A 13,789-nucleotide genomic window follows, 5' to 3' on the forward strand; every position below is an offset into this window, starting at 1 on the left:
CTTCTTGCTGTGGCTATAAGAACCTTGTTACTCAGTTGAAGTATTTTGCTTCCAAATTTCCCAAGATTTTCAGGCTCGATACCATGATCTTTATTTTCTCCTCATATCACCTGTATGAATTGCGACTTTGCAACATGTAATTACCCACCTCATTAACTATGTTCACATCAAACAATGACCTAACTGGACATAACCAAGACAGGAAAAAAAAAAAGCTAAAATGGCAGTTTGCAGAGAATCATAGAATTGTCTAGGTTGGAAGGGACCTTTCAGATCTTCAAGTCCAACCATCAACCTAACTCTTGACAAAACACACCGCTAAACCATATCACTAAGCACTACGTCTACCTGTCTTTTAAATACCTCCAGGTATGGCTATTCCACCTGGGCAGGTAGAGGGAGGAAGAGTGGCTGGAAAGTTGCCCAGCACAAAGGGACCGGGGGTATTGGTCAACAGCTGGCTGAATATGAGCCAGCAGTGTGTCCATGCAGCCAAGAAGGCCAACAGCATCCTGGCTTGTATCAGGAATAGCATGGCCAGCAGGACTAGGGAAGTGATTGTCCCCCTGTACTCAGCACTGGTGAGGCACCACCTCAAGTACTGTGTCCAGTTTTGGAGATTCTGAATCAATTCAATGTCTGAAAGACACAGATTCTGGAGCAAGTCCAGAGAAGGGCAAAGCTGGTAAGGGGTCTGGGGAACAAGTCTTATGAGGAGCAGCTGAGGGAACTGGGGTTGTTTAGCTTAGAGAAAAAGAGGCTGAGGGGAGGCCTTATCACTTTCTACAGCTACATGAAAGGAGGTTGTAGGGATGTGAGGGTTGGTCTCTCCTCCCAAGTCCTATCCAACAAGCAATAGGACAAGAGGAAATGGCCTCAAGTTGCACCAGGGGAGGTTTAGATTGGCTATTATGAAAAAATTATTCACTGAAAGGACTATCAAGCATTGGAACGGGCTGCCCAGGGAAGTGGCTGAGTCACCGTCCCTGGAGAGATTTCAAAGACCTGTAGACATGGTGCTTAGGGACATGGTTTAGTGGTGGACTTAGCAGCATTAGGTTAGCCGTTGGACTTGATGATCTTCACAGTCTTTTCCAACCTAAATGATTCTATGATTCTACTTTATTCTGGCATTGTAAAGAACTCACTATAGTTAGAGTTAGTACACACAGAGTCAGCTATGGCATAGAAGAGACAATATAGCTTTTATAAGAAGAAGTGGTACCTCACAAACTTTTAAAAGCTCTCTGCAGAACTAACTCAGCTCTCTGAGTTAGTTAGAAAGAACTAACTATCTGTTCTCTGCAGAAAGTAACTCAGCTAACAGAGTGCAGTTGTATTTTTCACATAATTCTCAAGAAGAGGTCTTACAGGAAGGAAGGCACATAATGATAAAGGCATGGAGGAAGAGACACCACCCTGGACAGTGGACCCTAAATCCACCATCACTGCACAGGAAACAGGTTCTTACAGTAGACAGTCTCATGAATATATTAGGTCCATTTTCAGGAAGCAGCTATGTAACAAAGACTATCAATATTTATCAAAGTAATAGATGACATAATAAAATCAAACAGAAGTATGCCACTATAAACATATTCTGCATCTGTGCTGTTCTGGCTTCCTCAACTCAAAAGCACTACAACAGAACGGCACTGACAGCGGAAACAAGAACAATAAAAACCTGTGGAGCCATGTGTATACAAGAAACAATTAAACCGGGATTCTTACCCGGAATGGGGAAGGAGGAAGGATAGCCGAGGAGAGGCACAAAGAGACCCATAAAATGAAGACTGGCAGTCAAGATAAGACATGATGGCTCACCCCTCTAACAAGATCTAGCAAGTGTCAAGTTATCAGGCAGCCAGTCCAAAACAAAAGTTTTGTATAATGAAGCATTATGACAGAACAGTGTAGAAGTGAAAGGTCTATGAGGGTTCAAAAACTAATCAGATACAGCTGTAGAAAAACAGGGTGACAGGGGAGACACTGAAGATACCATCTGCCTCAGCTGGCCCTAAATTGCAAGACTGCTGACAGCATGGGGGTCATACTGAAGCAGTTATCACTGCATGTTTGTCCTGTCCTTACTTTCTTCTCAGGCATCCGCAAATGGATGACTGTCAAACATGAGCCTTTGGTCTGACTTACTGGAGTCATTCTCAGATTACATTTAGAAGCCAAATCTGCAGAGTCAACAGAACATGATTTGGGAAATTGCTGGTTCTTTAAGTTTTGTTGAAGGAAGCACTTTTCTTGCTCACCAGTGTGCTTTTAATTACTCTCATAAACCCCAGACTATCCACACTCCCAGACATCTACAATAAAGTCTTTATATTACTGCTTCAATGACAAAAACCAAAAGTGATCCAAATCTTGTTATAAAACCTGGAGAGACAGCTACCAACTGAAGCTAATTCATACTATAAATCACTCTTTTAAGAAGTCATCTAAAATAAAGATTGTTTTCTGCCCTTACTGAGACTAACATTTCAGTGTCTGTTAAGCTTATACAAAAGCTGATCATGCACAACAGTGACTTGTGTATTCAGCATAATGGACTGTACAGGTCTTGATTCTGGAGACACTCAGAAGACCAATTTCAGCTGAAGACACTACTCAGCTCTTCTAAGAAGTACTTCTGGAATACACAGCTTCAGATGTCTGTTGATGCTACACATGCTTGGTGGTCACCCAGTGCCAGTACTCTTTACTCTTTTTTTTTTTTAATATAAATGCTATCAAGTACTGAAACTTAAATCTTTAATTTGCTCATAATCTCAAACTACTCAAATACTGGGACAAAAAACATTGTGTTTTGAGTGCTGAAAGTGTTGGCAGACATGCTCGCCAAGCCACTTTCCATTATCTACCTGAAGTCATGGCTAACTGGGGAGGTCCCAATGGACTGGAGGGTAGCAAATGTAGCACCCATCTACAAAAGAGGCAGAAAGGAGGATCCAGGAAACTATAGGCCTGTCAATCTGACCTCAGTACCAGGGAAGGTCATGAAGCAGATCATCTTGAGTGCCATTACAAGTCATATAATGGACATGCACAGGATCAGGCCTAGTCAGCATGGGTTTATGAAAGGCAGGTCCTGCCTGACGAACCTGATCTCCTTCTGTGACAAGATGACCTGATTATTGGATGAGGGAAAGGCTGTGGACATTGTCCACCTAGACTTTCAAAAAGCATTTGACACTGTCCCCCATAGAATTCTCATGGAAAAACTGGTGGCTCATGGCCTGGATGAGCATACGATCTGCTGAATCATGCACTGGGTGGATGGGCGGTCCCAAAGAGTGGCGGTCAGTGGAGTTAAGTCCAGCTGGTGGCCGGTCACAAGTGGCGTCCCTCAGGGCTCAGTGTTGGGACCATTTCTGTTTAACATCTTTATTGATAACCTTGATAAGGACATAGAGTGTATCATCAGCAATTTGCAGATGACACGAAGCTAAGCGGGAGTGTTGATCTACAGGAGGATAGGGAGGCTCTACAGACAGACTTGGATAGATTGGACCAATGCGCCAATGCTAATGGAATGTGCTTCAACAAGGCCAAGTGCCGGGTCCTGCACTTGGGCCACAACAACCCCATGCAGCGCTACAGGCTTGGGGAAGTGTGGCTGCAGGGCTGCCCGGCAGAAAAGGACCTGGGGGTTCTAATTGACGAGCGGCTGAACATGAGCCAGCAGTGTGCCCGGGTGGCCAAGAAAGCCAATGCCATCCTGGCTTGTATTAGAAATAGTGTGACCAGCAGAAGGAGGGAGGTGATTATCCCCCTGCACTCAGCTCTGGTGAGGCCACACCTTGAGTATTGTGTCCAGTTCTGGGCACCTCAAGACGAGAGAGATGTCGAGGTGCTGGTGTGAGTGCAGAGGAGGGCAACAAAGCTGGTGAAGGGCCTGGAGAATAAATCTTATGAGGAGCGATTGAAGGAGCTGGGACTGTTTAGTTTGAGGAAGAGGAGGCTGAGGGGAGACCTCATCACTCTCTACAACTACTTGAAAGGACACTGTAGAGAGGTTGGTGCTGGTCTCTTCTCACAGGTAAGTAGCGATAGAACAAGAGGGAATGGCTTCAAGCTGCAACAGGGTAGGTTTAGGCTGGACATTAGGAAAAAATTCTTCACAGAAAGAGTGGTCAGACACTGGAATAGGCTGCCCAGGGAGGTGGTGGAGTCACCATCCCTGAATGTGTTTAAGACTTGTTTAGATGTGGTGTTAAGGGATATGGCATAAGGGAGAACTTTGTAGAGTGGAGCTGATGGTTGGACTCGATGATCCCAAGGGTCTTTTCCAACCTAAATGATTCTATGATTCTATGTGTTGTCAAACTATTCTCAAATAGCTCACACTTAAACCAAAAACAGAAGCAATGAAACTTTCCAGCCTTTAATAAAGTTGCTGTAATTTTAAGTTCTACACACCACTAAAATATAAATCAGAGTAAAACTCTGAAGCCTAGCACTGTTTGTAGCTACAAATGGAGACTATTCAAAAATCAATATTCTGCATAGCACAATACACCTCCAATTCCCTCACACTGCTCCAATACAAAGCTAACCAGCCAAAGAAAAACCCTCTGCAACAAAACAGATTTAAATTCTGTAGCGCTCTACTGCAGCAGTTTTATAGCATCCTGAAATATGCTTCCAATTAATTTAGTTAGTAACTTGTGAATAAATTATACTCTGTATTCCTAAACTTTCAAATTTTGCGCATTTCTTAACTCTTAAATACAAAAGTAGACATGTAAAGAAGAAGAAGCTTAACATTTTGACAGACAATTTGAGATAGATGAGGATGTCAGAACAAGATGCAAGATAATTCACACAAATTTTGGAAAAGGACATTAAGCTAGAAACTTCTGTTAAAAATAGCCAGTGATATAACATCAATGTTAATGCCCTAGTATCACTATCTCTTTTCAAGAACAGCAGCAAAATGAGTTGAGCAGTGTCATTTGCTCGTACCTCCCAGAACAACCATTTCATACTCAGGCACACATAGATCCATTAATTTGAAAGTCATTCGAGTAAGCATTTCACACAAGAATAACAGTTAGTACTCTTCTTCATCCCACAGAAAGTTTAGGTTTCTAGAAGCTACGGTCCAGTTTTCTAACACGAGGTAGACCACAAGCTTCAGCAGACATAAGGCTCTAATTAAAGTGATCTACAAATAAAACCTTGAATCTTTAACACAAGTTAAAGGTAACACTTACAGAATCATGGAATGGTTTAGGTTGGAAGGGACCCTAAAGATCATCTAGTTCCAACTCCATTATGTTCCAATGTAATTTTTAGATGGCTGTCTTGGGGACTGGTAAGCAAGAACACAGCATGGGAGTGGCAAGCAACTATAAAGCATGAAACTAATAACTAAAAATATATTCCTGGAACCTTTAAAAAATCCCAACCACCACCTAGAAATCAGTGATTGCATGACAAATTAATATTTACAAGTTAATATAAAATTATGTAAATTCCAACAACCACAATAAGATGCCTACCAATATATTATAATGAGCTCATAAAGCATTCAACATGTTCCACGTCAGCTGCTGGGGGGGGAAGCAAGGGGGGTGGTGGGGGCAAGAGAGTGTCTTTTACTTTTTGGTCTTAAGAAAAAATAAGTTATATTTCACTTACCAGTTCCTATATAGGATTTAAAGCGTCCTGATAGTCTGTCAACAAAGGCACCTAAAACATCTAATCCCAGTAATGCTACCTGTTGAAACAAAAGCATCAGATACACAAAACAGATCACTAAAGAATTCCTCAGAATATATTTTCAAGAAATTAGACATATATATATATATATATATGCAAGCTTGCTGAAAGACTGTATCTTAACCTAAAGATAAACTAAAGTTCCAATTACAGAGCTGATAATTCCTTGAAAGCTTTCATTAAAACAAAATTATCAGAATATCTTTGGAATGGATCAACTTTATTTGCATACAGAGCAGTTCAGATTTTTCAGTACTAATCTTAGAACAGAAAAAAAATATATTAGAAATCCAATGTTTTAGTATTTTCAACTACAAATGATTGAAATTCAAATAACCATGAGGACTAAGGAGTTGGAAGAAGCTCTCCCCCCGGCCCCACCTCATGGATCATATATTAGGACTGCAGTTCTGTCTCTCATTTTCTTTAAAAGTTAGGCCTCTAGAGGCCTAGCTCACTATCAACTGAAAATCAAAATCCCTCTGAAACACATAACAGTAAGGCTGTAGGCCTTACCTCCTCTACCAGTTTTCTAAGCTGCTGAAAGAAAAACAGAATGCCTTAACAACAAATAAAAAAGGGGGGGGGTGGGGTGCAGTTACCAGACTCAGAAAAAGCAAACAACTTAAAATGCAAACCTAAGCCCCCAAACATAAGTACTAACACAGACTGGGAAAAAACCCAACATGGTTTAAACAGTTTCCCAGATGCTAAGAGCTTACTTCAATCTGGCTACTTAGCTCATCCGCTAAGGTCATTACATCGTTTTCCAAACTCCCAAAAGAAAACAACTGAAAGAAGCTAATACTGCCTTCCCTTAGCAGTTTAGACCACACCATTTGTCCACCTGCTTGTTAAACCAGGCGAGTCTTATTTCTATTCATTTACTCTTGTTAAAAAAAAATAAATCAGAAAACAAAAGGAAGTTCAAATTACTACTGAGATTGTGAGGAAATTCCCATCTCTGAACAGAAATGAGATGAGAGGACAATATCCACTAATATAGAAACGAAAACATGATCAGAAATTATCAGTTAAACTAAATCATTTTAACAAGTCCGGACACTTTTTTTGCCCCTAACTATCCTGCATATTCTTCCAAGACTTCATTCTTAGTTTCCTATAATAATACATTATGAACACCAGAACCTGCATTTTCACATCTTGCAGTTACCTCAGTTTACTGCCCTGAAGGTGCAAATGCCAAAGGAAGGACCTCCTGAAGCTTGGGCATTCATAACAGGTTTTCCTCCTCTTTATTTTCTAGTAAGACACACACTGCGGTTTTTCCCCCATGAAGACATGAGCAGAATTACTCCCCTCTATTAGTTATTTATTTTCATAAAACTTGGAACCACATTTTCTTGGACGGCTCTGTTTCCTTAAGATCGTTATCTGTCACAATTGTCCACACTGGACAACAGACCAAAAAAATTTGACTGGAGATGAATGTGAATACATATGGCTCACGCACACAGGATCACCTGAGCCTTGTTTCCACAGGAAACTGGATGAAAAAAGGTCCCCATAAAAATCTAGGATCTGAAGCAACTGCATACTTAAGCAAGTTTTAATAAATTCAGTATTAGTAGACTAGATCGCCTTTTAAACAGGAGGTACAAAACTTAGTTTCAAGTTAGTACAACGTACTTGGAAATTCACACAGTTTTGTTACATACTAGACCAGAGAATAGCAAATATAAGTGGATGGCATCACTGACTTAAATTCATATATTGCTAACAAGCACCTGCATCTACAGCTTAGGATAAGAAAACAGAATACTAAAATTTATAACTTACACAAAAAGTGTAAGTCAGCTTCCCAAAAGCTCTTTCCTTTAATGTTCTTTTCCAGATTGTCAAGCTATAGGAGACCCGAGACAAGATCTCAATCGAAGAAGTGATGCCTCAAAGAAATAAGAAATTCAGTCTGGATATACATTGTTTTCCTATGCTTCTGTTTCCCGACTACAAGCCCCACCTCAGACTTGTCTTCCAGTGCCAGCTTTTAAGACGCCTTCCCTCTGCAGGTATTTCAGGGTCTGTTAACACAAAAATGTAGCTTCTCCTTCTGTAAAGGTACGTACAGAGAGCATCCCTCTTCTCCGCACATTTGATAACCTTTCTAAAATCTCTCTTGAAGACTTCTACCATTCTGAACAGCAGCAGCTCAGAGATTTAAAAACGTAAACCACGCATGGCTTGTTTTTACTACAGATCTACTCTTCACTAATCCGAAAGAAGAGTTCCAAGGAAAACGGAGAGTATTTCTTAATTCCTCCAGTGCTTAGCCTTTAAGGTTTGGAGGTGGTTTTGTGGGATTTATTTGCTTTTTTTATGGTTGGTTGGTTTTGGTTAGGGGGGAGGGGTCAGGAATTGTTTGGCTTTAAAGTCCCACCTGGGTAAAAACAGTGGCCATATGGAATATTTGAATGTCCATATACCTAAGGGTCAGAGGCTTGATAACTAAAGAAATGCCTATTCGTCCTACCACGACTGTTACTGCCAACAAAGAATCTGATAACTTGTATTTAATTTGGTTAAGAGTATTTTGTTTTGATCAAGAGCACCCACTGAGATAATGCCTGCATATTCCATATTTTTGTATCCCTCTCTGTGAATAGATAAAGTTTAATCTTATGCAAGTCACATTTATCTTGATTAACCATTAAAGCACTTGTCAATATGGTGTCAGCTCTTTGTAACTGTCTATCAAAGATTTGCTTAATGAATGCAGTAGGAGTTCTACTTCAATAATTAGTGTACAAAAGCCACTTCAGTAAATACTATAAATTTAAATATCCTGATGAGTAGTTTTGTCTTGTGATGCCCATACTGTATGAAAATATATAGTTTAAAGTGCACAGGATGAAATAAAGCTTTCAGAAGTTACCTTTCTAAGTTAGAATAAGATAAGAGACTAAACCTGGCTTTAAGAAATGCAAAAGTAGTAAACACTGCTATGAAATTCTCATCTCTCTAACAGCAACCAAACAAGCACCTTTACAGATAAGAGGTAAGGGAACAGGTGACTAGCGTCCTGGTCTGAGGTAAAACAGAACCAACTTTCTGTTCAGTAATTTTATTTCTTAGCTAGACCTCTTCTAACTCTCTGAAATTAACAGCCCATTGTGTCAAAAACGGTTCATTCTCAGAGTGATAAGACCAATGTTTACAGTTTGTGCCAAGGAATGGTATGCAGAGAGGCTCTTGCTTATACTTGTCGCTGTAACAACTGAGGTCAGCTAATTTTGTTATTTCCCCTGTTGGAGGGTCCGAAATGTAAAAGCATAGAGGGCTCCCACCTGCAGGGAGGAGCAGACAGGACAGGTGACCCAAAACTGACCAACAGGGGTATTCCATCCCATCTGCCCCATGCTCAGTATAAAAGTTGAGGGCTCAAAGGGTCAACTCTCTTTCTTCAATGGCCGATGTCTGAGGAGGACCCTATCTTTCATCTGCCTTTGATCCCGATCCACGTGTTCCTGACTCCATCTGTGGAATCCAGTTCTCACCCATCGCTGAGTCCAGCCTGGGACTTCCCCAGTGCCTGCTGGTGATGTCATCCTGGGAGCTTATTACGGTTTTGTATATACAGTATCTATTTCATTATTTTCCTTTTTATTTTATTATTAAGATTTCATTAGTTTAGTTTCTTCTAAACTCGTAAATCTCTACTTCTCCTCCACCTCTCTGTGTATGAGAGGTTGGGGGGAGCATCTGTCGCCAGCCATTGGCCAATTTGGCCAAAACGACAACTACAGTCTTAAAGGAGCAATCCTTTACCTACAACATGATGGTTACTCTTTAGCTCATACAAAGTCCTCTATGGTCTGCAACTTTGAAAAGATAGAAGGTATGAAATGTCACATCTGCAGCATGAGAAAGCATGATGCAACCTCAGGCTGGAAGTAATGGGAAACTGCTCTAGCTACAAAATTGGCTCTCAGGCCACATTTCAAAACAAGTCAGCTGAAGCATACCACTACAGAGCATACCAAATAAACTACCTCTTACTGTTTTTGTAAATCAGTCTTAACATTTATCTGCTTTGATACACAACGTTCTGAGTTAAAGCATCTCGTGGTAGGTATCATCCATGCAATATTCAAGCAGGCCTTTGGAAGGTGGAAGGACTCCTTAACAATTGGTATAGGGTGACATGAGCAGCATTAAAAAACAAACAAAAAAACCCAAACAAAAACAACCCCACAAGTCAAGGGAGAACAGATCTGCAAGAACAGAGTTCCAAGCTCTCAGACACTGTGTGGGACCATGTACCAACACAGGCTCTCTACTGTCGACAGAAAAAACCTCTCACTAGCATCATGGCTCTTCCGCTACCAGCTTCAATGAGGGATGTATTTCTTCTGGGATTAAAATCATTGGATCTGTTTCTTATTCTGCATTCATTAAGCCTTTTGCCTGCTGCCTAGAAAGAGCCTTTGTACGTTGAGACTGATTCATCAGCTCACTACTGTTTGATGCATTTAAATACCGCTTTTCAGGTTCACAGTGGAAAAGAAATTTAGGCTTATTTGAACTGGATTCGTTAGTTGTTGAGCTACTCTTTAACAAGCCAGTGTTCAGGACCATCCTTGACTTCTCAGATCACAACACCATTGCCAACCCAACTGAGAAGGATGGATTGAGCCAGTGATTAGGAACTGAGCCTATTTCTTCCTCTGCAGCTTGTTCCTTTTCCAGCTTTCCTTCTTCATACTCTTTTCAGCACTGCCACTGCTCTTCTGTGGGCAACTTCCAGGCAACTAAGCCTTTGCTAGTAAAAGAAATACTGTCCTTCAAACCATACCTGGTTAACCATGCATGCTTACTATTATTCTTACAGTGATTCTGTAATTTCCCGTCCCTGTGGGGGGACGTCTAGGGACGGGACACTGGCAGGAAACCATCTCTAGTTACATAAGTTGCCAAATGACCTTAATACAAACGTCCCTGGATTCAGTCATAGGATCTCTGAACTGTATATGGAAATACAGATTCTGTAGATCGCAATCTGCTAACTAGTCATGAGAATCTAATGGGGGAATTATGGAGGTCACTATCTGGAGCTCCAAAAGAATGAAGTTAAGGAACTGGACTTCCTGTCACCATGGGGACAGCTGCGGTATCACTAACAATCAACTGACAAACACAAAACAGCATGCCAAACAACTACACCCTGCAAGAACAAGCAGTGTTCCAGCACTGCAATGCAGTGCATCTTACAATGCAAAAACATGAGAATTTATTGTTTTAAGTACCATCAGCCAAGCCCATATGTGTACTTTCTCAATTCTCAGTCTCAAGCACCTTTCAAGTAGCTGAACATGAAACAAAAACATGTATGTTTGTGCAGTCTCTTCTGCTTCACTTCTTGAAGGTTTATTCCTAATTCTCCTTACTCATCTCCCCGAATACACTTCTTTGCTCCTATTTCACAGGATACTCAATCACTTTTTGCTCCCTTTACTGTTTTCCACTCCAATTCTCTGCACATCTCCAAGATCTACCCATATTCCATTCCTTCCCTTAACCCAAAAGCTTGCACAGATACCAAAAACTATCCCCAGCTCCATGGACAGAACAAAGCTTTGATTTTCCTGGGTCATTTCTTTAACCCAGGTGGTTCTTCTGTCCCAGCCAGGTCACCTTCAGACCCGGTTCTCCTTTGTACAAGGAAATGCACTGCTGCAATCCTCCCACTCAGCATCAGTGGGCAGCTGCCTCTGCTGACAGCAGCCACAATTGCAGTCCCAGCTGCTGAAGCTGCCACACACATTATCTATACTTTAGATATTTTAGCCGACAAGAAAGCATTATTTCCATTCTCTTGCTTCTTTCATCTTCAAGGGTACATATGACACACTTTCAAAGATGTGCACAATGTTTTTTGTTTGGTTGTTTTTTTAATGTATATCACATCACTTCGCATTGCAAGGAGAGACAGAGGTTGCTGGTAATGTAACATAAAGTCTTCAAGCTCTATAACTTGAATCGCAAGTTCTTTCGCAAACACAGAGCCTCCTCTATCTAAAAATGCAAGCTTACTGACTTCAAAGCAATGTTCTGCAACTATAATTTGGACTACAAGCCAAGATTCTCCTGAGATTATCAAACCTTTGCTACTGTTAAAACTATACATCAGCTCCAACCCTCCCCATCTCAAAAGGGGTATGCACTACGAAACTTCTTAGGATAATCTTCCTTTCACAATCCTTCTGTGATAGCTGACCACAAATCACTTCAGTGTTGCACTGCTAGTAACCACACCACCAGAGCATTACTGAATGAATCACCCATATTTATCCAGAGACCGATGAGTGTAGTTCAGCACTGAAAAGGCTGGGTTTCCTTAGAGGCCCTTTGACAAGCATAGATGTGGGAGGTCCTCGTTAGTTTGACCTCTCCTGTATAGCAGCCAAAACAAGCAAGCATAGTGCTGTCATAAAAATTCTAAAGTTTATATTAAAAAAATAAAAGAATCTGTTTTACTGCCCTTTCCCCATGATGGGAACTGTAACATTTCTCTCCCTGCCCCCCCCCCCCCTTAATTAAGAAACATTTACCCAATTTTGAAGAACACATTAGTGTAACACTCAAAATGGCTACTGGAAAAGTGTTTACAATGTTCTATTATTTCAGAATCTCTCACGATCTTTAAACTGACTCGAGTTCAGACTGAAAGTGTGATCTCCAAACTGTTCTGAATTCTGTGGACAACACAGTGACCAGTACTCTAAAATGTGCCATGTACTGCCTCTGGCTTAATCCATTACAGGAATATCTACAGTTTGATTCATAGGTACATTAAACATTCCTCCCTTGACATTGTCACAAATTTTTTATAGACATTGTTCAAAGCACACTGAGCATAAACCAGAAGTATATGATACAGCAACACCTGACATTTTAAGCCATTCTCTTTTTGAGATTGTCTGGCTTAAAGTTTATGTGCTGCAGTAGAAAAAGTTTGAAAACGGAGTCTCTTTAAAAGCAGGGCTCAGTGGGAAGACAATGATATGTATGGTATTTCTCTTTAGAATATATAATTGGGGGTAAAAAAAAAAAAAGAAAAAAGGAGGGCTTTTTTCCCCCTCAAAGAAAATTGCCCTTCAAAGCCTTTCTAAGCATGTTGATGGAGCAAAACAAAGAAATGCTTTATTTTAGGACTTGGTACTTCCAGAAGAATATCATTCTTTTCATGCCCAAGGTCTCTTATTGTCTTTCCCATTTCCTTTGATTTAAATTGTATTAAACATACAGTGATTCCCATTCTCTGCTACTTACTCCTACCCCTGCAGCAGCTCCTCTGCTGCGAGGAGACAAGGATTCCTGCAGCTGAATAGTAACCTGCTTTTGGAAACCAGTCCAACAAATGAAGAGAAAGCATCTTCTCAGCCAGATCTCTTCCCTGAGCCTGTCTGCTGTGCAGCCACACGAGCACTCGCAGCAGCGTGATGAAGGCATGACGCACCATCACAATTCAGCAGCCAAGGGAAGAAATTGCTTAAATCAGCGATCCTGCCAAAAAACAGACGCTGAACTACGCATGGCTCCCGCTGTGAACTCTGAAGGATGCACCTCTCCTCTTGCACCCTGCACAGAGCTGGGAAAGGGTCTCCGTTTACACCCAAATTAAACTGCGGCTTAAAAGGGATATAGCTCTGTTCTCCCTCTTGACTTGCAGGCATATCTGATCTGGTGCACTTAAGTCTTCTGTAGCATCACTCCAGTCAGCTTGTTGAATTCGTTTTCTAGTGTTTCAACATCACAGAAAGTTAATTGCCTCAAGAACAAGGGTGAAAATGCCTGGCCACAGGAGAAGCGGAGCTGCTATTTCAACAGGGACTACAGTTAGGCTGGGTTACACAAACTGATGCTGCAAAACAATTAAGAACTGACAATTCCACCTCTGGAGGAGATGTCTGAGAGTTTGAGACTACCTATTTCACATTCCTAATTAAAGGCTGGACAAAATTAGTCCTAATTAAGCTTAACATAATTAAAACTTCTTGCAAGTTTCCCTTGTCTTCTGGAGATCTGCTTGATT

General features: G+C 41.0%; 1 protein-coding gene across 39 annotated transcripts in view; it reads right to left on the minus strand.

Annotated features, from left to right (window-relative positions):
* CLASP2 (cytoplasmic linker associated protein 2) overlaps positions 1–13,789 on the minus strand; it is a 154,184-nt gene that overhangs the window by 134,709 nt on the left and 5,686 nt on the right. For all 39 annotated transcript variants that reach the window (XM_074575323.1, XM_074575321.1, XM_074575315.1 and 36 more), the window contains exon 2: positions 5,656–5,734. In XM_074575323.1, the coding sequence (XP_074431424.1) occupies positions 5,656–5,734 (79 nt within the window). The remainder of the gene's footprint in view (positions 1–5,655; positions 5,735–13,789) is intronic.

The sequence above is a fragment of the Larus michahellis genome, chromosome 2, assembly GCF_964199755.1.
Source record: "Larus michahellis chromosome 2, bLarMic1.1, whole genome shotgun sequence".
In the NCBI taxonomy this organism is placed as follows: Eukaryota; Metazoa; Chordata; class Aves; order Charadriiformes; family Laridae; genus Larus; species Larus michahellis.